At 42.2% G+C, this 27388-nt stretch overlaps 1 protein-coding gene across 8 annotated transcripts in view; it reads left to right on the forward strand.

Annotated features, from left to right (window-relative positions):
- NRP1 (neuropilin 1) overlaps positions 1 to 27388 on the forward strand; it is a 177508-nt gene that overhangs the window by 59953 nt on the left and 90167 nt on the right. For all 8 annotated transcript variants that reach the window (XM_066387487.1, XM_066387495.1, XM_066387490.1 and 5 more), the window contains 4 exons: positions 2091 to 2272; positions 8081 to 8308; positions 13982 to 14137; positions 16209 to 16375. In XM_066387487.1, coding sequence (XP_066243584.1) covers positions 2091 to 2272; positions 8081 to 8308; positions 13982 to 14137; positions 16209 to 16375 — 733 coding nt within the window. The remainder of the gene's footprint in view (positions 1 to 2090; positions 2273 to 8080; positions 8309 to 13981; positions 14138 to 16208; positions 16376 to 27388) is intronic.

The following is a 27388-nucleotide window of genomic DNA, read 5'->3' on the forward strand; positions in this document are numbered from 1 at the left end:
AAGGCTAGCTGGACTTTGAATGTCAGTGCTTTCTTTGTCCTCCCTGTTGGCCTCCGCCTTGACTCCTCCTTCTCCATCTTCTTCTAACATGTAGAAAACCATCTCCCCAAAGTATCAAGGAAGGAACAATTCCTCTGGGCGAGCCCGTTCATTTTGCAAGGGACAGCAGCAATGCTAGCAGGCCGGTGAGCGCTCCTAGAAAACAGGGAGACGCAGCAGAGGAAACGCAGTTAGCATAATCACTCACATATGTTAATGCTTATCTCCATCAATGTCAGCTCTATTTTCTTCTCCGGTACACACAACGCTGGCACACGGCTTTAACTGATGAGGTAATGTCATTTTTAATTTAGAGAGACTTAAGCTGTCCGCTTTAACTAGTGATATCATCTTTGCGGTTGTCTCCCGAGACTCTGCGTAAACATCAGTCATGTGTCCCGGACAGTATGAAAGGGGATCGTTAAAAATGGCATTGGTCATCCTGAAGATTTCCACCCTGCCCCCCACTTTGATCTCTTTTAAATTGCCAGATATGGTTTGTGTTCCTGCCCGTATTTTAGCCATTCCTGAAATTAATGTACCCTGGGATTGTGAACCAAGTTAAACACAGAAATAAAATAAAGGTCTGAAATGAAAGGACTTTAATGTTTTCATGTCAGTTCTGCAAGAGAAATGGAAGACAGATCAGCTTATCTGCTTAATAGGTGACTTAGTAAATAAGAACCAGAGAAAGAGCGAGACACTGAGAAATACATAATGTCAAACACACGGAAATCTCCCTAATTTCCTGGGACTCTTGTTTATTAGAGATTTGTTTTCTTCTTTTAGAGATATAAATGGTCCACGCATCTCTGTTATCGTAGTGCAATCTTTAGAATAATATCTTATTGTCACTTCTTTATCATTTGTCTCCTTATTGTATTATCAAGCCTGAACTTTTTTTTTTTTTTTTAAATCGTGTCACTGGTATTTTCAAATGTGTTATGTTTCCTTTTCAAACGACAGTACTCCTTTAAGGATTCAGACTGGTGGGTCTAAACAAAGTGAGCTGCTATTTTAGGTAAACTTTTTCCTTTGGAGAAATTACACTCTGCAATTCACGTGTCGTTTTGGAAGAAGATGATCTGTGTTTGAACCACTGAGGTTTTTTTGTTTTATTTTTTTCTGAAAATGTCTGGCGTTTGGTGGAATTGGGTTAAATAGTAAAGAATCTGTTTATTATTTCATGGCCATATGTTTAGAGGGTCGCTCACAGAAATCAAAGTAACTGTTTTGTAGTGCTCCAGCCAAAAGGACGTTTTGAATTCATAAAAGAACTTCCCAGTTTGGGAAGAATGCATAGCATTCTGCACTCACACCCCCCTATCCTAGACAAAGAAACACAGTTTAATAATAGAGAATTGTGCTCATGAGATTTCTCTTTTCCTTGTTAATTGGTTAAACTACATTGTCTGCAAATATAATGGACACCATTATTCTTACTAGTTCTGTTGCCAAATGACATATACAGACATGATGTAGCCCATTTTAATTACTTCATTTTGCTACATTTCCCCCCCTCCCAGTCGTACAGTGGTGAATGAAGATAGCACTTTCATTTTACTTTTTCTCCCTGACAGACTATGCTGGACAATGCTGGTTTCTAAATTATTGAGATTTCCCTGGCCGATTGGCTCAGTGGTAGAGCGTCGGCCTGGTGTGCAAGAGTCCCAGGTTCGATTCCCAGCCAGGGCACACAGGAGAAGCACCCACTTCCTCTCTGTCTCTCTCTTCCCCTCCCACAGCCAAGGCTCCATTGGAGCAAAGTTGGCCCGGGCACAGAGGATGGCTCTGTGGCCTCTGCCTCAGGCGCTGGAATGGCTCTGGTTGCAACAGAGCGACGCCCCAGATGGGCAGAGCATCGCCCCCTGGTGGGCATGCCGGGTGGATCCCGGTCAGGTGCATGTGAGGGAGTCTGACTGCCTCCCTATTTCCAACTTCAGAAACAAACAAACAAACAAACAAACAAAAATAAATAAATAAATAAATTATTGAGATTAAAAGGGCGTTTCTTGATAACCTAATGGTTCCCTCCATGTTTCTGGTATCAGGTATGACTACGTGGAAGTCATTGATGGAGAACATGAAAGTGGACGTCTCTGGGGAAAGTTCTGTGGGAAGATTGCCCCTTCTCCCATAGTGTCCACAGGACCATCTCTTTTCATCAAATTTGTCTCTGACTACGAGACACATGGTGCAGGATTCTCTATACGCTATGAAATTTTCAAGAGAGGTGAGTCACTTAGAGTCAAACGAATATGACTAAATTGACTAAATACTTACTAACATTGTTTGATTTCACAAAAGGCCAAGTAGAAAAAGAAAAAAAAGACAAAGCATAATGCTTTTATCCTCTTGTAAAAAATCATATATTCTCATTACAAAAACATTGTACTTTACACAAAGGAAAAGTATCCAGTGAATGGAGGAAGTATGTTTAAAATTTTTTTAAAAAGTATTTCAGAAATCAAAAATTGTGCTAATGTGTTAACCAATGTTTATTAGGTATATACTCCATAAAACTCTTTTAAGACCATTTCTTCTTAAAATAGGCTTTATCTACTGTTGAAATTTGATTTTTTTCATTAAAAATTCAGTCACTGTTACCTTAAAGCAGGGGTCCCCAAACTATGGCCCGCGGGCCACATGCGGCCCCCTGAGGCCATTTATCCAGCCCCCGCCGCACTTCCGGAAGGGGCACCTCTTTCATTGGTGGTCAGTGAGAGGAGCACATTGACCATCTCATTAGCCAAAAGCAGGCCCATAATTCCCATTGAAATACTGGTCAGTTTGTTGATTTAAATTTACTTGTTCTTTATTTTATATATTGTATTTGTTCCCGTTTTGTTTTTTTACTTTAAAATAAGATATGTGCAGTGTGCATAGGGATTTGTTCATAGTTTTTTTTTTTTTTGTTGTTGTTGTTTTTTTCATAGTTTTTTTTTATAGTCTGGCCCTCCAATGGTCTGAGGGACAGTGAACTGGCCCCCTGTGTAAAAAGTTTGGGGACCCCTGCCTTAAAGTCATGTGTATCCTGTTCCTTTTATTTCATTCTAAAATTCAAAACTAGTAGCTCCCAGGAAAAGAAACACTGTCCACTAGCCTCAGAGCGTCTAAAGCTGGGGGAGGGTTTCTATTAACAGAGGGGCCATTGGGGGAAGGAGGTGTTGGAGGAAACAAACAGGAACACTTTCAGTGGCACGCCCCTTAGGAATTAAGTATCAGTTGCCCCTCCAATATAGTCACTTACTAATCTTGTCTTGCAATGGTACATATTGAGATGCGGTAGAATCCGACAAATCGGCATCTCCCAGCCCAAGGAATTAAAGACACAGATCAGTCGATCGATAAATAATATATTTTTATCTGCATATCACTGTCTTTCCAACAGCCTGTAAATTCCTTTCGTGTCTTAAATTCAGCCTTCGCTTTTACTTATTTTATTTAATTATTTAATTATTCTCTTGACAGGAATGTGTGGAGGACCCACCCAAGGACAGAAGTCCATGATTTGAATGTATTGTCCTAGCTTATAGTGGGGAAAAAGAACAAATTTAGCAAGACCAATAGAAAATGCCAAAGGTTGTCTGGGTCAGCCTCAACTGAGAATAATGAAAGGGAGCCATTAGGAGTTTCTGGGAACATTGGTACTGCTTAAAATTTCAACAAAATCTGACACTGCCTCATAGACATGTGGGTAGGTGGGGAGAACTGACTTCAGAAATGTATCTAAGTATGTGCTTGGCAACTTGTTAGTGTAAATAATGGTATACACATGACATCAGCGTGTACAGGGGTGACACATGCACAGGTTTGTCGTGTTGAAAGCCATCTGATGTGTTGTATAGATCACATTGAACATGCATGTATATATGCGCACGCACACACACACACACACACACACACACACACACACACACATCTATGTTTGCTCGACCTGGACATGGCACTATGAAGGAAAAATGGTGTTAACTAAGGGGCTAAGAACAGGCTTTCCAGTGTTTCTCAAAGATCTGAAGAGGGTTGAAAGAGAAAAGAGGGAGAGAGCTCTATCACTAAGTCGTTGGAATTCTTCATCTTCTTTCAAAAGAACTCCATTCCCCTCCCTCTGTTAGTCTCAGATGTGCCATAATTTCCCTGCCCCACTCTCCAATACTACCCTTGCAACTTGAAGCCTTATCGGGTTCTCTCTTCTTGCCTCCCTACACCCCATATGGCTTCTGGTTCTTTGGAGCTTTTCCCCAAAGGTCTCAGAGTCACACCTCCTTCCCATGTCCACTGTAACAAACAGTCAGGCCAGGCCTGTGGGTCTCCCCTCCCTCTCTTGTTCTGCATGCAGCCTCTCAAACAACCTTCAGGCCACGGTCCTCAAAGTGCCCGTGGCAGGTCTCCATGGTACACAGTCAAGCCTTGGTGTCCTGTTGGGTCCAGCTCAAGGCTTGACACTAACTGCTCTGGGCTCTGTCCAGCTTCTTCTCTCACAGATCCACCAGCTGGTGTCCTGCACCATGATGGTGCCCAGCAGACCTGAATGTGAATTTTAATTCTTCCCCGCCTATCTGTGAATGTTCTGAGCCTCTGATTCCTCATCTGAAAAATGGATAACAGTGTCTAGAACAGGCTTGTGGTAAAGATCAGTTGAAATGAAACCATGGAAAGCTTGCAGCTGCTGCATGCCTCTGAGGACGTAGTCAGTGAGCACTCGCTGTTACGTGGTCTGCGGGTGAGCCTGGTACCTATGGGTTTTTCAGCCCTTGATCTCTTCTGGTTTATGTCCCTTGACCTCTGTAGACACCTAGTTCTAAATAAATCATCAGGAAGCTCTTCCTAATTAACCTACCTTTTTTTCCTACGTGTATACTCAATCTGTCCCCTATATGTAAATGTACACACACATATGTACATACTGTATTCATATATATGCACACAAATAGGTTTCACTTACCAATATTTCTCCTTAATGTTTTTAAATTTTTTCATGCTTGCGTGTTTTTTTCCCCAACTAGATAGGTACCACCTGAAAAACGCAAACAAAACATCTCTTTTCCTCCCTCAGTGCACACACACACTAGAATCCTTACAGATACTCCAGAAAAAGTCATTAATTAACATATACATCTACACATGCTTATGCTGGAATATGGGCATTCCCTCCTCAGAAATCACGTAATGATATTATAGAACTCATGAGTCTCTCTTCATTAAAAACGTAACACATCTTCCAGGATGCAGCATTTTCAAGTTTCCTCAAAACATAGAAGACATACCAATTATAGATGAACCAATAAATTAAGCTTTCACCTGTGACCGTAAGGCATTCTATGATCACAGCACTGAGGAAGACTTGGGTTATTGCTGAGTTCCTGGGGCTACACTGCTACAGGAACATTTGTGCCTGCGGGTCAGCAAGGCCAGTCCCCACTCTTCCCATGCCCCGAGAGCCATGCTGGAACACAGTCGCTCCCCTCAGCAACCCCATACTTCCCTTCTACAATGCTTCCCAGATGCTAAAACCTCTGGCCATCAGCTCTAAAATTATTCCCATTCACCTAAAGAAATTCTCTGGGAAACCCAAGCCGCCCCATCCTTCCTTTGGGCTGGGTCATCTAAGCCCAAATGTGGAAAAAAAGCTGTGGTCATTGTCCTTGGGTCTCAGTACAGGGGAGGGATGCATTTACTGAGAGCAGGATGAGCACCTTTGCATGTTAGCTGATTAAAAGTCCATATATTTAATAATAATTCCAAAGAGAGTATTTTAGTTATTATTGTTATGCATTCTTATCATCATTAACAATGAAAGGTGTCACTCCTGTAGCTACATAAAGTGCTCTCAGTCTTCAGATAATGTCAAAAGCATGGTGTTGGCTGGCCCCAGCGCTGGGCGTGCATGTCTCACACCAGCGGCGCATCTGCTCCCAGGCGCACGGGTCTGCCAGCCGTCCCTCCTGTTCCTGGCTTGTATTCTCCCTGCAGAATTCCTAACCCACTCCTACCACATCCTTTCTGGGGATGTGCTTGCTCAACTGTAGCAAATTTATGCAAATGTGAATAAGGAAAATGTGAAAGCACATATGTTTGATGTATGGTGGAGGAAGTAGGATTATAAAATCTTTGTAAATTTAAAGAGTTTTTTTTTTTTTTTTTCAAATCCCAAAGTCCATCTTCCATGTGCTATGCACAGATTCCAAAGACCAAGAAGGTCAGGAGGCCCATGGAGGCTGCATAGCAGGTTAGTGGTAAACATAGGACCCAAACTCAGACGTTCTGTTCCTCCACCCAGTTCTCTTTTGGCAACACATGGGATCTTCCCAGCTTTTGTTGAATGCCAGAGAAAACCTGAGCCGGTTCCCAAAGGTGTCTGACAGGACAAAGACACAGTTAAAGCACTGTGATACATTTGATTTTGAAAGTATCCCCTTAGTTCTTGTTGTTGTTTTCTTTTTCCTCTCTCTTTCACTAAATCTTAATATCACCTGGATTGCTTTGTCTAGGAGGGAAAACATATTAGTTACCTGCAATAAATCCTGCTGTTTTTCTTTGCCTTACAAGAGCCTAGCCAAAGCATTTTTTTGCCCCAGGGAGGAGATTAGAGGTCTCCAGGGTCACTGTTCCTACATCTTGGAAAAACGAGTTCTCACTATCATTTATATAATGAATTTGGGACATAAACTGGTGTTGTTACTGTCATTTCAGAAGCTACCAACAAACTTAGAAATGATTAAAAACTATTCGGTACACTTCATAATCTCTTTACCCGGAACTAACTTGGCAAAATATTACATATTAATAACCTTTAACTGGAGTCAAATAGAAAAGCCGTTGAGGCCATCCTGGTGAGATATGAGCTCCATTAAGAAGGCTTTGGTGGTGGTGGTGGGAGGGGGTCGGGGGGTCATCTTAAACAAGCCATCGGTGGAACAATGGCTTAGAAAAAAGAATTGTTGGATTGGACATGCCCAGATTGGATCCTGAGATTCGAAAATGTCAAGTCATCTTGGATTCAGAGAGAGTGTTAAGAGCCCTTTGAAAATCACGACAGTGGAGTGGTGAGAAGGGCAGAATGGGTATGCTTACATCTGTGTGATGGGCAGTTTTTCAACTGGGTGATGAATGCCCCCCTATTCAGTGCTGGGTGCCATCCATTGAAATTATGGTCATTTATCTAGCCTTAAGGTCAATTTACAATTTATATTTGAGTATGCTTGCCCAATTTCAATTAAAAATCACTCTAATTTGTATTTTAATGAAGTCATTAAAAACACATTAAAAATATATAGATTACTATCACACACCCACACCTACATTCACACACACACACATATGCACAAATAATTTTAGAATGGCAGACGGTGCTGTGTCTGATACTTTGGGGAAGGTTAGGGTGTCAACACTGATATCAGGTGACTTCTAGCAGCATGGATTGGAATCACAGTTTATCATGCCCTCTCTCGCGGCCACACTCTACCGGCACACCTGTGTCAACACCACTCAGAATGAGTCACTCACCCTGGGTGCATGTACGAATTACCTTTCACATTTAGTTTGTCAAAGAGGCAGAGGTCACATCTGGCATAGTTACTGAGTCACTGGTGTAGGAATCTGAAACCCAAACTCTCTCCATTGAATTTTCCCCCTCGCCTTTGTGAACGTTCCATTTCACCAATAAAGAGCTGTCAGTCTCAAGATTTAAGGATTTAGGCTTCAAGGGGCTATAATTATTTCTCTAGGGCTCTGTCAAGAGATTTCTGTAGCTTACTCATTCATTGTTCCCATGTGATTTTTATATTTGTCATTTTCCCCCCTCTGCAACAATAAGAGTTTTTTTAATTGCTCCACACAAATGGAAAACTAAGGCAAATGCAATAAATCTGAACTTGACTTTTTATCCCTAGCTAGCACTACTATGAAAGGCCGAGTGATTTTTGGACAGCGATTGCAATGATGGGCTTTTATTAGAAGGATACGCAGTCTTTACCCAGGTTATTTGTTGGTGAACTCATATAAGGGGATTTTCACTTTGCTCCTTCTCCTTTGCTTGTAGGTCCTGACTGTTCCCAGAACTACACAAGCCCTAGTGGAGTGATAAAGTCTCCCGGATTTCCTGAAAAATATCCCAACAGCCTTGAATGCACTTACATTATCTTTGCACCAAAGATGTCAGAGATTATCCTGGAATTCGAAAGTTTTGACCTGGAGCCTGACTCCCATCCTCCAGGGGGCATATTTTGTCGCTATGACCGGCTAGAGATCTGGGATGGATTCCCTGATGGTAAGAAGGGCAGGCAGAGTCCCCAGAAGGGAAGAACCTGGAGAGGGGTCCTGAGGGAGGGGCACTGGTATCTTTTCAGATGTGTTGTGATAATATGCATTGTTTTTTTTTTAATAGCTCAGAAGAAGGAAGGAAAACAAGGCAAAACGGTCATTGTATTGTTGAGTCCAATGCCTTTGTTTTATAGATAAGGAAACTGAGGCTATAAACTATTATGCAAGGCCTCGTTGCTTTTTTGTGATGGGATTGGAACTAACACATAGTTTTCCTGACTAAAAAATGTGTGTTCCTTGCATTAATCTGCCTATTGGTCATTAATTCAGAGACTAGAAGAGAAGGAATGTTAGGAGATCTGTTAAATCAAGGCACCAAAGGCTTTTTTACTCCTTTTATAAATGTAGAACCCAAGGGAGGTTCAGTACCTGATAAAATTTTAAGGCTGAAATCATCATGCTAGTGAAAAATTTAGAAAAGGAATGAGAATGTTTGAATGTTTCTAATTTAGACAGATTCTTTGCCTGCTCTCTAATGAATTTTTATATTTGGCAACTTGAATCACCTCAATACATTCTTCATATTCATTATTCTGATCATCTAAATTTATTACACACTTTTAAAATTACTTATTGAGAACCTGCCATGTCCCAGGCACTCTCTGTGAGGCAATGAGACAATGTAAAGGACGTTGCAAATAAACGAATTTTGTTCTTGGAAGGTTAGAAGGGGAGAAGTTTTGTAAACAAACTAAAAAGTGAAGGAAAGAAAAATTGTAAAGGCATGAAAATTGCTAGTGTTAGGTGAGAGGGCTGTGTGGCTTACTTTTTAAACAGGAGGGTCAGGCTAAGCCTTATGAAGGTGACGCCTGAGCTAAGATGTGAAGGCAGTGGGGGAGGTAGCGTGTGAACAGCCAAAGGGAAAGTGCCCATTTCAGTCCTGGTGCATTAGAAGGTGAGCGGTAAACAGTACACACCCAAATTCTGAACAGAGGGGGAACATATCAAAGCATTTGTTGCCTCTGCATTGTCCTATGTTCAGCCTGGTTTGATAATAAGATTTCTCTAGAGGACACACTACACAAATCAGAAAGGGCAGCTTGGATGTTTTTAGAAATCATGCAGTTACAAGTGTATAACCTTGTATAACACATTATTATCAGGTATTATTACCAGGTGGGAGTAAAGAGCATATAAATATATCTTAGATGGAGACCAAGTCTAATTGGAAAGACTGCTTTTGTCTTTGACATGATATTGGAATTATCAGTGTATTTTAATTTAGATATATTCCTAAGCAGTAAAGGAGAAAAAAAGCTGGGTTTAGAAACCCAGCTTGCATTGTCATTGAGGCACACATTGGGTACATTACTGTGAGTTTAGCTGCTTCTTGGCTCTTTGACCATAGAAATAGGGTTATGACAATCTTATAGAAACTTCTTCATTAGGTAATGAGATTTGCCCAAACAGAGTACTGATTGATTTCCAAGGACTCAATCCAGTGATAAGAAAAGCAACATTATGATAGCATTGTAATAATAATTAGGACATTCAATGATGGGTTTATTTGTTCACAGCCCAAATTTGCAGCCTTTCTTTCTAAGCACATGCACTGAAATTGACATCTGAAAAGGAGCTCCCATCAGCCTACTCATTTGGATACTTTCAGAGGGAAACACTTGGTTACGAGTGTCAAGGGTTTTTCAAAAGCAGTAACTTTCTGGCTTTGGAAAACCACTGAGTTGAAGCAAGGGACAATTGACAAGGACAGTTATTGGCTTTGCCATTCACCCACATTTTTAAACTATGGTGTGTTCGGCTGGTTCCCAGAGAATACTAGTTTTGGAATGGAAAAACTGTGTTTGTGTCTTTGTGAATATTTACCAGGCCCTGTCCAGCCTGTGCCAGTGTAGTAGCTGTCCTCTTTAGCCACAGGGGAAGACTACGTGCTCCTGGGGTTTCTATCAGTGGCCCTGGACACATTTTTGTCATAGTAGTTCCACATGTACAGTCCCCCCGCCAGCAAAATTGCTTTTAGTCTCTGATATCCTTTCCAAAAACAACAACCAGAAGCCCTGAAAGCTTTTAACCATCAAGTGATTTCATGTTGCACTTTATCATAAACATTGAATTAGATGACGAAGTAATTGAAAGCTACCCATTGATTCAGACTGACTTTGAAGAAAAGCACATACTGGAAATCCAAGGCGAGCACAGCATGGCCTACACATTTCCACATCCATCCATCACGACCTTTGAAGCACTATAGGTTCACAAGTAGCAACTCTGAAGTAGTTGGGGAAGTTTACAGAGGGTGTGAGAGTCGTGAACTAAGCATACTGCCAGGGTGATTCCACACACACTTGTGCTGAAGGGTAGAGCTAAGTTTGAATGCTCAGCTCACACTGCATGGAAGGCATGCGCCAAGTCAGCCGCTCTCCCCTCCCCCACCCTGGGGCTGGGGAAGAATCTGGGACTGCTGCCCTTACCTACACTCCAAGCGTTATTGCTGATGTCAGGAATACATTCCATAAGTTCTGGCTTTAAAATTTGACTTTTATACTAAAATTAACCTTCTCAAAGATACATGCAAAATATAAAGGATAGAAATATGCAAAGTTTTTCCTGGGAAAATGTTGCCAAGTCCAGATATTCCCCACCAAAGTTTCATTATTGGAAGATTAGTACACATGGCCCTTCTAGTCTTTTTCTGAAATGATTCCCTTATTTATTCAAAATACCTCATTTTAAAATACCTCATTAGAGTTATTGCCCCTCCTTTTTTTCACATACAAACATATCAGGAGGCCAAGCTGTCCCATTCTGAGATGGGCTGGGAATCATCGGAGAGGTTGATGGGGAAAACAGAGCATGAGTTCCCATCATTCCCAGCTGCATGTACATTTCTTCAGCCACACAAGTTCTATCTGGGCTTCACACTTGAGATATGATCATTGCCAGCCTACTCTCCCTCAAGAGGTAGCTCAATACATGTGGCTTGCTTGAATTCTGCCATCATTAGATTTTTGAGTGAAACATTTGTTTTCATGATGGTCCAAAGGAATTAGAAATAAGAAACCCAGTTTCTGTGTTCATGTAAACACACGAGTGGTCATGCACCCGAGCCGGGCTGGGGTAACTGCAGGCACAGCCTCAATCAATATTGCATTAGCTAGCTAGGCTGAGGTCTCTCTGTTGCTCAGGAAAATTCAATACTTCTCTGTATTTTGGTCGAGAAAGCATTCACTCGCAGATCTCGAGGGCTCCTGGGGAGAGTGGCACGCTGCTGTCCGGAGGCAGCGCTCAGAAGGACAGAAGGCATATTTTCACAGCATGCCTCACGCATTATACACCAGTGAGTCATGGAGACTCTAAATTATGAGCCTGCACTAGACAAGTTCTCTTCTGTTTCTCTTTCAAAGGGACACCCCTGCCCTCTGCCCTCCCCGAGAAATTGGGTGAGTGTGGCAGGGATGGTCCTGCAGCCCAAGCTGACGGGGGTGAATGTGACTTCCCTTGTATCCTGTATTCTTGAAAGGTCAGGGGCCATGGCAATCAGAGAAAAACCCCAAGGATGAGGGCTATAAAAGTTTGCCCACAAACTAAAGGGGAAAAGAAATTATGAGACCACAATAATGGAATTGAAATGAGGGAGTGTGAATGGACTCTAAGCCTCTCATTGAGACTGAAGGGCGGAAAAGGGGTTTTCTCGGGAAAGAAAGAGCCTGAGTGTATGGCTCTAGTGAGACAGTTCCATGCTTGTGTGATGGGCAGCTAGTGTTGGATTGGGGTAGGGCCACACTCAGAGTGAGGAAAGTCTGGCAAGCTTGAGCACTTGTGGGAGAATTTGGGACCAGGATTAAAGCTGAAAAGAAACAAACAAAAAAAAACCCCAGCAAGAGTTTCATCTTCTGAGATGCTCTCTTCTGCCAACTGACAAGCTTACCTCACAAAATGTCCTTCCCATGCAAAGCCACTGCCTGTGACCATGTGGTGCCCTGTTGATAGTCTGTATTAATTCTCCTAAACAGGGTACCCTCCTTGTTTTCTCCATACTGAAACAATCTACACACACCCAAAGTTTGACTGCTGAAGAGGAAGGGCTTATAGTGGGCAGGAAATCTTTGAATTCTGTCAAACCAATGACTTTGAATGCATGAAGACAGTTAGCAGATAGTCCAAGTAACCAGGTTGCACTAACTCAGACATGCAAACAGCTTCAGGTTAGGTATTGCTTTCCTTTTTTCTTCCCAAGTGGGTTGGCCAGGAGCTAAAACCCTGTTAGTCAGTGCTCTAAGCATTCTGAAAAGTAGGGTGCTTCAGTTAGTTGCCGGTCTAGGAACTCAGCTGATAGGTGGGGCTCCAGGCTGACCGCCTCGTGTGCGTTCCAGTTTCCAGTCACAGCCGGGGCTTCTCCTAGCCCCCCTCCACAGCCTTTGGTGTCCAAGCTGCGCACACAGGCCTACCTCCCTGTTGAATGCCCATCATGCCAGGGATAGGTCCACCTACTGGACCTCCTTGAACAAAGCAATAGCTCCTAGTTGAGATGCACAGAACCATGGGCTTTTTGAGGGCAGAGAGGTGGTCCACATCATATTGTCTTTCTAAGCCCGAACCTTGTCTGGTGTGTTTCTACTGTATGGGTCATGAAATAACTTAGAGAAAAACAAGAGTCTTTTTTTTTTTTGTCTTGCTGTTGATCTGGATAGGGAAATGGAAAGATTCTCCAAGCCCAGAGGGCTTCTGCACCACCCATAGAATAATAACTAATTACAAGATTTGTCTAAAAGCACGTCAACAAGAGGGCAGCCAGTTTAAGCCAGAGAGCAATTTAACTTTACCATAAATCAGTCAGTGTTCCCAAACTTGCACTGCGTCAGGTGTTGCCTTTCCCTGGTGTACACAGTCCAGTGGCTGATTGGAGCCATCTCGGCCCCTGGACATCAATGCAATGCAGCCACCTCTCTTAGGTTTGAGGAAGAAAAAACAGACTGTACTCGGAAAGATGTACACTCCTCTCATTTTTATTACAACGTGCTATTATGCATCAATTATGGGTATCTATAGTTTCTAAATTTTTTAATTGTTTTGATTGTACATTAGTCTTCAGATTAAGCCCTGAGTCCTATATAATCCTTTATCCAAGTTGTGATGTTTGTCATAGTAAGACTCCAGGTCTTGAGGAAGGAAAGCAGGGTTACACGTGGCTGGATCAGACCTGTGGTACTGCCCTGGTTCCGGACAGGTTCCCAGGACCCAGACCTTCCACAGGACCTCCTTCTAGGGTAAGGAGATGACGACAGACAACTCCAAGAGACCTGTCCAACCATAGTGCCGACTCGGGCGTGCAGTCTGTTCCTGGAGATAAATGCCAAGGTGCTGCTTAACAGCCCAAATCCTGTTCTTTGAAATTGAAGGAAGCATTTCGATTCTGTTCCTGAAACCAACCCTGCTCCCCGGGGAATGTGCTTGTGTCTGTTACTGCCCTTCGGAGCGCACTTGGAAATGCTCTCCACAAAGCTGACCCAATATGTTCTCAGCAAAGCAATTAACCAGAGGAGATGCTTTGGTTAGGAAAACAGTTCAGGGTTCTTCTGGGACCTATGTTTGCAAATGGTAATTCTTGCATCAGCTGTAAAAGACAATATGTTTTAATCTTCTCTGCCTTTTCCCTTTCCAGTTGGGCCTCACATTGGGCGCTACTGCGGACAGAAAACACCGGGTCGAATTCGTTCCTCCTCGGGCATTCTGTCACTGGTGTTTTATACCGACAGTGCCATCGCAAAAGAAGGCTTTTCAGCAAACTACAGTGTCTTGCAGAGCAGCCTTTCAGAAGGTCAGTGTGCAGCCATCACAGAGCCTGTGCCACACAGTCGTTGTTAGTCCTCCTCATGCATCTGGGCAGTGCCAAACACTAAACAAATACTTTGGGAATTGTGAGTGCCAAGTGTTTGTTTTTTTCTCTTTTTAAGTGGCTTTTACACAGATCAATAGGGAGAACTGTCAGGTCTGCTTTCTTGATAAAGTTGTGGAGGAGATGTCTGCTTGTAAGCTTCTGACATTGTGGGAGAACATGGGAAACAGGAAAATAAGTAGCACCTTGAAACAGAGCCAGATGCCAAGCCACACATCTGGCACCTTCAAGTGTGTACTGGGTTGAGAGTCATAAAAGTCAGGCATGATCACTGAGGGGTAAGAATGAATCTGCGGCAGTTCATTGACAGAGCTGCCCTATAGCATGGTGTTTGGTCTGTGAAGACCTTGGTGGAAGCTATGTTTTCCTTTCTTATGTGGATGAAAGTGGATATCCATGTAAAAAAAGAACATTTTAATTTCTGTTACAACGTTGCATAAAAATTTTTAAGAAAAGGAATATGTGTTTGTATCCTGTTAAAAGATTCAACTAACTCAGCCCTTCCTCGGTCAACACTTTATCCACTGAGCCACCACAGGTCAGGCAGCCCCTCCTCAAAGTGCATGTGGTCTCCAACTCTTTGAAGGACTGAAGACCAATGTACGAATTGCATTTCATCAGCTCTAGCCGTCAGGTTGTCAAGTTGGATGGGGAGAAGCCCCGGCATTTGGAGACCCGTTCTGCAGATATGCTCATTCTCTTCTACCAGATCTTATGGAAATTGAAAAGGCCAGTTCAATTTCAAAAACTTAGTTGGCCTTACCTTTTTGATTGATTCATATATTTTTGTCCCTATAAATATTTTTATATTACAAATAACAAACCTAACCTTAAAAGTATAAAACTGGTGAATCAAAACTTTTTATGCCACAAAACCATACAATAGAAAATTCAAAAAATTTAAAATGTTTGCTAGTTGAGATTTTTCTGGATGGGTTGAGAATCTTCTATTTCATCTCTAAAGCTTTTTTCACATTAGTACATTAGAGTCACATTTCTGAAAACGGATGGTCCATTTCCCAATATCATGTGTCATATCCATTTCATCTTTTACTGTCTCACAGAGTAATGGAATGTGTGGTTGTCATCATTAGTGTTATTACTCTGTTCTCTAAAGCTGTTGTCCTCTCTGGGACCATATAATACTGTGGTTTACTCTGATGAATACTTTTGTGTTTTAATAAAATAAACTGATGATGTTAATAATCATGACCAGGCCAGGGGCAGGCAGCATAAAAAGAAAAGGACTCTGAGGTGCCCTGGGTGCCATTTTCCAGGAATCTCAAGACAGAGAGAGAAGTTCTAGTGCCCATTGAATATGTATTATAAATGGACAGAGAGTCTTTTTTTCACTTTTATTAGACACTGGAGGAAATCATTCAATAGTAAAATTTTATTGAGACTCAATTTTTGGTGTGTGTCCTTGCGATATAGTGACATACATTCAAATTTGAAAATAAATTGGAATGTTCATCATTGCCTGATAAATTTCTATGAGTATCTGTCAACCTGGGTCCAGTTAGAAAAACATTTAATCACTCTGAGATCTTCATAGACTTGCTTTAAAAAATTATAGCCATGAACCTAAGTGTCCACTGACAGACTAATAGATAAAGAATATGTGGTACATATATACAGTGGAATATTATGCAGCCATGAAAAGTAATGAAATCTTGCCATTTGTGACAAAATGGATGGAAGTAGAGGGCATTATCATGCTAAGTGAAATAAGTCAGACAGAGAAGGACAAGCACTGTATCATTGCACTTACATGTGGAATCTATGAAACAAAATAAATGAACAAATAAAACAGAAACAAAAACTATTGCCATGACAATGCATGTATTAGCAGGACATTCCAATAAGTCCCTTGCTGTCATCTTTGGTAGAACTTTGTGTGAACACAATATGAACTTTTTAGTCTGCCAGATTAAAATAAAAAACATAGGCCCCCTACTTTTTGATGACTTTGAGCTATTTTTTCTCCCTTCAGATTTCAAATGTATGGAAGCTCTGGGCATGGAGTCAGGAGAGATTCATTCTGACCAGATCACAGCTTCCTCCCAGTATAGTACCAACTGGTCTTCAGAGCGCTCCCGCTTGAATTACCCTGAGAACGGGTGGACTCCTGGAGATGACTCCTACAGAGAGTGGGTACAGGTATGTCATGGAGAACTTGGCATATTTAGGGTCGAAGAAGATTTTGGTCCTTTAGAACAGTGGTCCCTAACCTTTTTTGGGCCACAGACCAGTTTAATGTCAGAAAATATTTTCACAGACCAGCCTTTAGGGTGGGACGGATAAATGTATCACATGACTGAGACAAGCATCAAGAGTGAGTCTTAGACGGATGTAACAGAGGGAATCTGGTCATTTTTTTTAAAAAAAGAAACATCGTTCAGACTTAAATATAAATAAAACGAAAATAATGTAAGTTATTTATTCTTTCTCTGCGGACCGGTACCAAATGGCCCACGGACCGGTACCGGTCCACGGCCCGAGGGTTGGGGACCACTGCTTTAGAAAGATTGTTGGAAAAAAAAAAACCAACAGTGCTTGCCCAATGAGGAAAGAAGACCAATGGACACCAAGTCACCAGGAACCATCATGTCATGACAGCATCCCTGAAAATCTATGTGTCTTCTCTGATACTTGCATACAACTCTTTATAGGGTTTGAGCACAAGTGTCTCTCTTGGTCACACTGAACAATCTGAGTTTTCCCAATAACTACATGTCTTTTTTTATTAATATGCTTCCTACTTCAACAGATGTTTTTATTTTCCTTGATGAAATACAGGGTGGGGTAAAAGCAGCTTTGTAGTTGTCCATGTGGGAAAGAATACAATAATTAATAAATAATAATGCGAGAATACACTGTGTTTTACACTCACAACTGTCAACCTCCTTTTGCCTCACCCTGTGTATTAAACCTACCTGTAGTTTTGCATGAAATAATTATTTCCAAGTATAGGGTATTCTTTTTATTTGTTTGTCCAGGTAGAAGAAGGTAAGAAATGGAGTGAGGTCTACTTTTCCATGTAGGTCAATAGAGCGTGTTCCTAGGAGGCAGATTATCCAAGAGCACTGGGCTCTGTGGACCATGTGTACACCTGCGTGTATGAAATGCACATATCTGTATTAATATCAGTGACATTGTTTCTGCTTTTCTCACTGTGCCTGGTTTTCCCTTCTTTGCCATAAGCCTCCTATTCCCCACAGAACCCCCCCCCCCCAGGACCCTCAGCTCTCACTCATCTCTGGATTCATTCCTAACACCATTCCCAGTCCTCAACATGCCCAGCCTTGATATTCAGACACTCCCACCTGAGGCCTGAGGCTCACACTCTTGACTTTTTCACCCACTGTCTATTAAACGCACTTCTCTGGCTGTGTGGGCTACACGGTAGGCAGATTATACAAGGTTATTTGCTGAAGGATCCAGGTTTGTTTTGAAAAAGAGTAGGCAGAACCCATCTTACCTTCGTTGCTAGGTCTATATAAAACGACTAAGTCCCAGAGAGAGTTGCTAAGCAAGAAGAAAACACAGTGATTAATCCCTGACTTTCCATATCTAGTGCTGCTTCAGTCTTTTGACAACAAAATGCCAGATTTTGTTTTACTTTGGAAAGGTCAATATTAGTTTAACGTACATTTAAAGCAGAACTGGCCTATTGCAGGAGGTTGAACTCATGCTAACCTCTAAATGATAGTGCTGAGAAATGTCTTGAGGGTAAGGAGGGCTGAGGAAAAGAGGAGACTTTTACCATGGGACTGCTGAACCCAGCTCTAGATTAAGTCAGACATGAAATGAGCTTGCTTGTGTCAAAGTAGCTCTTGGTAACTTGTTTTTCCCACATCCCCAAGCCAACAATCCATCCTGGTTGATTGCAAATGTGCCTTTGGAGGTAAGCTTATATTTTGCAGGGCTAAGCGTGTTTGCATGGTAATGTAGTCCTATTCTTGGTAATGTGCAGAGCACTCAATAATTTAGGGGCAGTGGTGTTGCAGGAGGTCTGAATGTACAGCCGTCATGATTCTTCTGTGCGAGGTAAGTCAGTAGATCTGTGGAGACAGAGGGGGCTCTCACGAGAACTGCCCCCAGGACAGGATGCACTTCATTCTCACGAGTTGGACACCATTTGAGGTCACCCCAGAAGAAGAAAAAAATCTCAAATGTTCCAATGCTTTCTATCAAAGCGTGGTCTGGAAAAGCAATGTAACCAAAATAAGAAGGTTTATTTCTTGCCAGTGCTGCCTCTCGCACCAGGACCTATGAAGGGGGGCGGGGGCAGCCATCATCTGAAGCGTTGCTTGTCAGCCAGGCCAAGAGAGAAAGAGAGTGCGGGTGCTGGCAGTTCATTCCCTCTACAAGGAGCACTTCCACCCACATTTTATTGCCCAAGTACATCCTACAGCCCCATGAAGCATCTGAGAGGCAGTGACTTGACATGTGCTAGAGGGAAGAGAGCTAGGAGTAGTTGACAATCGTGCCATTCACAGAACAGTTACCATGTGTTACAAGCTCACTCTGCAGCCTGACCTCGCGGCATACTTGACATATTTTTATGTAATCCTCCCATCAAGCCTATGAAGGAGGAATAGTTATCTTCCTTTTAAAAAATGAGGGTGCTGAGGTTTGGGGAAATGAGTAAATACCCAAGGTTGTAGTTAGTGAGCGGGCTGGGCAGCAGCACCCAGGGGATGCCAGCACCTGTTTCTTTCCACATTAATATGTGGGGTCTTTAGCATTCATTCCTGTACCTATTAATCTGGGTGGATTGGTGAGAGCTCATACCGAGATAACCTGGAGCGTGGGGCTGCTAAGGGCCGTTGTGCCTCAATGCCTCTAGAAGGTGAATATCGGGGAAGCTTAGTGTTGGCTCCACACTGGGAGGGAGCCCAGCAGGCTCATTTACATGCTTGCTGTTCCTGGGTGCTCGGCAGGAGCTCCCAATGTCCACCCTACACCTAATTATGAATAATTCCATGTGCTTCCAGCTTCTCAGAATTCACTTGTAGGTGGTTAGCTCCTTGTTTTTATGGGCTAGATGCTCTATAAATTACCCATGCACAGCATAATTGGGCCGAGGGCACAAGGCATGCAGCCTTACCCATGGGGCCATTTGCTCACAGACATTTCTGTCTTCTGTGCACATCAGTATGCGGGTGGCATTTGTTTTCTTCTTTTTTTCAGCTTTTTCACATTTTGCATCCAACATACCTCACTGACATGTTGCCATAGCAACCAGGACAAACACATGCATGTGTTAAATGAATAAGGCAACCCTGGAAGCCGATGACTTTCCTTTAAGACAGAAACAGTCTTCGGTCCCCATTGTTTTCTCTAGGAAATAACTGAGTGACATGAAAAAACAATGGTCCGCTCACCCGTCATTAAGCACGTTCACAATGGTGCTTCCTGTGAGCCCTGTTATCCGCCAGAAAGCTTATAAACAAGAGGTGGTTCAGTGACAAGGAGCATGGCAGGCAAGCTCCCCTCGGAGGTCTGCACATGGTCACGTCCTGCTGCTGAGCGGCTAAAATCTTCTCATTGTCAGCCGAAGACTTAATCACACCATGAAATTGGCCCCCTTCTTTTTTCCCAAAGTACTCCACTCTGGTCTGTGTCCTACGCTGCTTATCTTGTTATTAATTTAATATTGTCTTGCTTCTGTTTCTGGTTAATCCAGGAGGCTCAAGGTGTCAGTGGTGCTGTTAAAAAACAAATCCTTCATTTTTAAGCATATCAGTAGAACCCAAGCCATCCACCTTATGGAGACTGAGTTTCTTTCCCTGTAAACAGATTTATCCTTCTAGCTTTAATTAAAGCTCTTGGGAGCACTTTCCTCAAAACAACTGTGACTTTTTCCTGATTAAAATGCCAGGAGACAAGAAGGGAGAAAAAGAAAAAAAAAAGGGGGGGGAAGAGATACTGTGCCTGAATGGAATATGAGCTTTATTAATCCAAAGAAATAAAAATGGCCCCAGGGACTAATCGATTACCACACCCTCCGGTGACTTTAGACACTGAACTACTTGACAAACCAATTCCAAGCTACACTGTCCTCTTCTGCAGACTTGAAGGCATTGCTATTTTGTGGGAAAATTTTGGGTATTAGATTATTTAGGATTTCATTTAATCCAGAAGAGCGGAAAGCCATTGGCTTCCCAACCACACCCTGCTTGTCTTGGCAAATAAATCAGCCCCATTACAGATTAATCACAGGGAGGAGAAGCCCTCCAACATGACAGCCTGTAGCCAGTGGAATACATCAGCCCCTGAGGCAAGGGTGCCTCCTCTCTCCACTCATGTTCTCTGCAGAGGTTCATGGGGAGGAAGGAGGGAGGGAAAGTTCCAGAATTACAGGTGCTAGCACTAGCCCTGTTGGGAAGCATGTTTCCATGTTCTCCTTTTGCCTCAAATGGATTTCTCTTGTATAATATTTTCACGTTTTCCAACCGAAGGATCCTTGACAGCAGAGGCCAGCAGCAAAAGGCAGGAGGTGCGCTGAGCTGAGTCGGAACACAGGCTCACACACTCCGCCCCGTGCCCGCCCTGGCACGCCAAAGAGCAGGTGCCCTCATTCAAGTCCAACGCGCAGACACATTCTACCTGAGGCCATTTGGTTGCGTGGTGGGTTTTCACATTAATTGTAAGACATGTTGTAATAACAAAACCTAGTTTTTCATAGTGCTTTTCCTCTCTAAAGGCATCTTTGTGCACATACCGCCTCTCAGCCACAGAATGTAAACAGAGCAGGCCAGAAAGACCAGAGGTCTTTACTTGCAGCTTCGTGAGGCCCAGAGAGGTGAAACTGATCAGACTCCCAAGTCTGCGAGAAGGTGTGACTTGAGGGAAGAATCAGCCTTACACAATTGAAGTGGACTTCCTTCTGCAGACTTGGGGTGGGAGGCAGTAGGCACAGACACACCTAACTGCAGCCAGTGAGTCACCATTGTGGTCAGTCTGACACAGACCCCAGGTGCAGCTGGCATTTGCAGAGCTCTCTGGCTGTTGGAATTGAGATTTTTCACTGCAGGCTCACATGAAGTAAGCTATGCATCATGTACCATGATTTACTCATGATGTAGAGAAAAGCAACACAGCCAGGTGAGGTCTTCTGGCCTCACAATGGTCAGAGGGAACTGTCACTCAAACAGCCAGGTTCCTAACCCCCGGCCCCAGGTCAGGAGATCCTTGACCCTCATGGGGTTCCTCGACATCCCTCTGGGGTTGTGAGTGGTTGATACCAACAACCTCTAAAGTGGCTGCATCGCAATTCCAAATGGAATGATCAATTACGACTTGCTGAGAACAGTGGCAAAAGATCACCTAGAGGCATAGGTTTGACTTCAGGAATTCACAAGGGGATAACTTAGAGGTCCTTTAAGTGCCAAATAGCATGAAACAATCCACGAATTCTTAACAATATTCCCTCTGACACAACAGTATCATTGCACATATTTTAGCCACTAATTTTAGGTCAAGAACTGAATGCTGCTTTATGCAGTTAGAAGAATTTATTTCAAAGCCCTGTATTTATCTTTCAAGTAAGTTGTCTCCTAAAATCAAAAGAAGAGACTGAAGTAATTTATCTTAAAACTTTAGAATGTCATCTATTTTGGCCCTGGCCGGTTGGCTCAGAGTACCCCCACCCACCCCATGCAACAGCCAAGGGTGTGGGAAGAGATTAGTTTTAAACTAAGACCTAGGCTGTAAGGACTTTGTCAGTTTATAGCCTGTCTCCCACAGATTTTATTAGTAGTATTTCATGTTACTATACCCTAAAGAAAATGTATGACTTTTTTTTGAGAGAGAGAGACAAACAGAGAAACAGACAGAAAAAGAGAGAGATGAGAAGTATTAACTCGTAGTTGCAGCACTTTAGTTGTTCATTGATTGCTTCTCATATTTGCCTTGACTGGGTGCTCCATTTGAACCAACGACCCCTTACCCAAGCCAGTGACCTTGGGCTTTAAGTCAGAGATCTTGGGGGCTCAAGCCATTGACCATGAGGTCATGTCTATGACCCTACGCTCAAGTCGGTGACCCTGAGCCCAAGCTGGTGAGCCTGTGCTCAAGCCAGTGAGCTTGGAGTTTCAAAACTGGGACCTCAGTGTCCCAGTTCAGCGCACTATCTATTGAGCCACCACCTGGTCAGGCAAATGTATGACATTTAAAGTAACCTTTCAGATTTTTATGATGAAGAATCCCTGGACAGACAATATTAAAAGAACCACATTTTAGGAAGAATTACACTTAAAAATAAATTAATTTGTATAGCACGCACATTCTATTTTGCTTATAGTTTCTTAATGTTTTATGCCAGTAAGTGTAGCCAACATTGATAGTTATATTCTAGAAGAATTTTTTTTGTATATCTCAACATAGGTTCAGTGGTATGCAAGATCACATAGAGAGCTAATGATAGACCCTGGACTTCTCCCTTAGTGTCCTTTCTCCCACTTCTTTGCTATGTATTTGCAAAAAGATGTGCAAACATATTTGGATCCTTTTTGAAGGTGATGTCTTGAAGACTAAGTAAACACATTTCAACCCCAGCATATAACAGAACAGTCCCTGCAGAAGCTTTAACTTAGACAAATGATTGGACTATGTCTGAAGCAGGGCTTCTCAGTTTGGAAATTCGGGTACCTTGAGATACGAGTTTTTAATTCATTCTGTAACCGAGCTCGTAAGTCAGTCAACTCATATATCAAACAAATTTCTCATTTAAAATAACTGAAATATATTTAATCCGTTCCAGCCCTGTGAAACATCCCTAAACCATCCTAAATTATGAAAAAAGACATGTTTTTTAATTAAGAAACACACATGTACACTTTACCAATGCATAAAAAAATATATGAAATAAAAGAAAAAAGTGTTATTTAGTACTGTATTCTTACCTTGGAGACAGACGAGTGCGGCTAACGGAGGTGAATGGCAAAGGAGGAGGGAGGGAGGAAGGGATGCAGGCACTGTAGACACATAAACTAAAACTGCATTTTCTTTACTTTAAACAAAACTAAGACTGCACTTTCTTCATTTAAAATGAAACCACAAAACTTAATTGTAAAAAAAATGCACTTTCTTAACTTTAAACTTAACCTAAGCTTAACATTACATTTTCATTTAATCATCACCTGTTTTTGCCTTTTTGGCTGCACTTTCGGCACTTTCACTTGCAGGGCTTTTGAATAAAAATCTATCCAAAGAGGTTTGCTTTTGCCTGCCTTTTAAAATGTTATGGAAATGTGACAAACAGGTGTCATTAAAAAAGTGCTGAAGCATGACCAGTTGAAACTTTTTTGGGGTGTTTCTTTTCGATGAAACTTGAAAGCTTCTCCCACATTGCCAGCATGTCTTTAATTTCACTTGTAGAAATCACTTCCTCCAACTCTACCTCTGCCTCACTACTAATCTCTTGCAGAAGCTCTATATGTTGCATCATCTGTAGCTCCTTCAACTCCTCAGTTGAGAGTTCCTCCTCATGTTCCTCAATGAACTCATTTACATCACCCTCATCTACCTCCAGACCTATGGACTTTCTGAGGGACACAATCTCCTCCAACTTGCTTCTACTTTGGTCTCGGTCTCTGGTTTGAATTCTTTGAAGTCCCTGTCTGCAACAACATCAGGCCATAACTTTTTCCAAGCTGAGTTCAAGGTTCTTCTTGTAACCTCTTGCCATGCCAAGTCAATAATGCGTAAACATATCATGATGTTGTAGTGATCTTTCCAAAACTCTCAAAGGGTTAGATTTGTATTCTCAGTCACCTCAAACAAGTGCTTTGTGTAAAGTTTTTTAAAGTTGGAAATGACCTGCTGATCCATAGGTTGCAAGATTGAAGTCATGTTGGGTGGGAGGTAGAGGACTTTCATGAATTTGAACTCATCAAGAATGTCATTTTCAAGACCAGGTGGGTGGGCTGGAGCATTTTCAAGGATTAGTAATGCTTTCATTAGGAGTTTATTTTCTTGAAGATATTTCTTCACTGCAGGACCAAAGATGAGATTTACCCATTCAATAAAAAACTGCCACATAACCCATGCCCTAACATTGGTGCGCCACATAACCTGCAGTTTTTCTTTAAGAATCTTGTGAGTCTTAAAGGCTCGAGGATTTTCAGAATGATACACTAGCAGTGGCTTTACTTTACAGTCACTGCTAGCATTTGCACACAATGCAAGGGTCAGATGGTCCTTCATGGGTTTATGGCCTGGCAGCTTCTTCTCCTCTGCGGTGATGAAAATCCTCCGGGGCATTTCTTCCAAAACAATCCTGTTTCATCACAGTTGAACACTTGTTGGGGGATGTAGCCTTCCTTTGCGATAAGCGCATCAAAACATGCAATGTACTTCTCAGCTGCCTTAACGTCAGCACTCACAGCTTCACCATGCCTCACCACCGAGTGGATGCCAGATCTCTTTTTGAAATTTTCAAACCAGCCGTGACTTGCCTTAAACATATCTTCTGCCTCTTTTGAGGTTGATGTTTTTTTTTTTCTTCAAGTCGCTGTAAATAATACATGCCTTTTCGCATATTACAGTCTCCGTCACTGTATCTCCTGCCAGCTCTTTCTCTTTCACCCACACCAGCAGAAAGCTTCTCCATTTCTTCATGGATATTTGTCCTTAATTGGGACAGAATTGTAGTTCCTTTCACTGGATTTGCGCTTTTGATGGCATCCTTTTGTTTAAGGATGGTACAAATTGTAGATGTATTGTGGTTGTACAGCTTTGCCAGTTCAATCAGTCGTACACCACACTCATGTTTTTCTATTATTTCTTGCTTTACTTCTATTGACATCATTCTCTTCTTCTTCTCACCACTGTCCTTTACACTTACTTTCTTCAGCCCCATGATAGCACACAAAAAAGTTAGCAAAAAATGCAAAACTGATGCAAGAATGAGTAGAGCGCACGAGATTCGACTTGATTCTGCGGATAACACGTGAGAAAGAACGAGATGCTGGTGTTGTGCTGCCGATACGGGACCTGTGCTCCAATGCACCAACTAGCGGCAGCTTCCTGAATTACGACTCGTATCTTGAAATTTCACTCTGATCTCGAACAAAAATATGGACTGAGCCGCAGCTCGTATCTTAAAAAAAAAAAAAAATTTGTTGGTCTGCTCGTATCTCAAGGCACCATGTACTGACATTTTGGATCATACATTTACATTATGTGCTTGGGCCTGTCCTGTGGATTGTAGGATGTTTAGTAGCATCCCTGGCCTCCACCAGATGCTGATAACACAGACAGATAGACACACAATACACACATGCACACATTTCTATTGTGACAACCAAAAACATCTCCAGACATTGCCCACTGTTCTACTGGGAATAACCCTTCCTCCCAATGAAAACAGGGCTTTAGAAGATACCCCAACTGCTACTCACGTCCTTTTTTAAAAAAAAATAATCAGTCTAGTCATCATTTTGAAAGGAAAAAGTAACTGGTTGTTTAGCTGGTTTTTGTCCCCTTTCTACCACTTATCATAGATAGGATTTGAACAGAACCATAACTCTTTTGTTTTCCAAAAATACCGATTCATCTGTTTACTATATGCAGGAAAATAGCCCCCATAAACTGCCTTACATATTTATCTTAAGGTTTACTGTTTTTAGCTTTTAAAAGTGAACTGTTTTTAGCTAAATAAATACAGATGTTATTTTAGAATGCTGCACACTTGGTCTCAAAATGTACTGATAAGGGTGGGATTAAGGAAAGGAAACACCAGGATAAATATCGCCAGCCACAGTTGACAGGATCTGGGAAAATTAAGGCTGAAATGAGCTCCACCACCACACCTGGACATTGTGTGCCCCTGATCTTTGCCTATTTTAGCGGTGTGTGTTTTTTTAAGTATACAAATCAATGGTGTTTTTCTTTTTTAGCTTCAAGTATAATCGAGAGTGAGGAACTGTGTTTGAAAGCCTGTCTATTGCTTTATTAACTAACCTTTTCATGGGAAAAACACTATTAAATTTCCAATTCTGTAATCTAAACAACAACACATTAAGAGCTATCAATTACCAACCAGCCTCATATCCACAGACCAATGGAAAGGCAAGGTTGATGGTTTCACATCTGTTTTGGGTGAAAAGCTGTTCCTGCTCATGATATTTAAAATGTAAAGAACTTCTGTTATTGTACGTGTGCAAATCCTCGGGGAGTAAGATGTTAATGAAATCCATAGTGTGTGCAGATTTTATGATAGCAGTTGTAAGGAATTCCTTTGCAGTGGGGTTTGTTGATTTCTGTCCTGGCAGTAATAATTGTACCTTTATGGAGTGCATTAATGTTCACATTTTAGGGGCAGTGACTACGTTTATGCAGCGTGTAATGTAACACAAACTCCTAAGCTTTAAATAACTTTCTTATTGTAATTTGAAAGCCCCAGAGCAAAAAACGTGTGTTCTATGGAATTAGCAGAGACCACAGTTTGAAACTTCCCAGCACATCTACTGCAACCTTCTCCAAATCTGGATAAGGTGAGCCCTGGAAATTCTGAAGTTGGATGTGCATGGGTATCCCATGCTCTCATCTATTCCTCACTGAATGCACCATTTGAAAGCTCCCCCACTGCCCTGACCAGTTGGCTCAGTAGTAGAGCATCAGCCTGGTGTATTGATGTCCCAGGTTCGATTCCTGATCAGGACACACAGAAGAAACAACCATCTACTTCTCCCCACCCCATCTTCCTTTCCTCTCTCTTTCTTTTCTCCTCCCGCAAACATGGCTTGATTGGCTTGAGCACATCGGCCCTGAACACTGAGGATGGCTCCATGGAGCCTCCGCCTCAGGTGCTAAAAATATATAGTTCAATTGCAATGGCCCCAGAAGGGCAGAGCAACAGCCCTAGACAGGGTTTGCTGGTGGATACCAGTTGGGGCACATGCAGGAGTCTGTCTCTCTGTCTCCTCTCCTCTCATTTGGAAAAGTAGAAAAGAAAAAAAAAAAGCTCTCCATCAAAATGGCAATTTTTATCTCCATCAAAATAAGCAATTCTGGAGGCTGACCTGAAACATACACGTGCGCACTCACAGACAGACACGTTTCCTTTCTCCACCTCACCCCCAGCCTTCCCACGTTATTCAATTCTCTGTGCTGAAAGAGGAAAATAGATGAAATAAAAAGTGCTCTGCAAAGCCCAATAGT

This window comes from Saccopteryx leptura, chromosome 5, assembly GCF_036850995.1.
Source record: "Saccopteryx leptura isolate mSacLep1 chromosome 5, mSacLep1_pri_phased_curated, whole genome shotgun sequence".
NCBI lineage: Eukaryota > Metazoa > Chordata > Mammalia > Chiroptera > Emballonuridae > Saccopteryx > Saccopteryx leptura.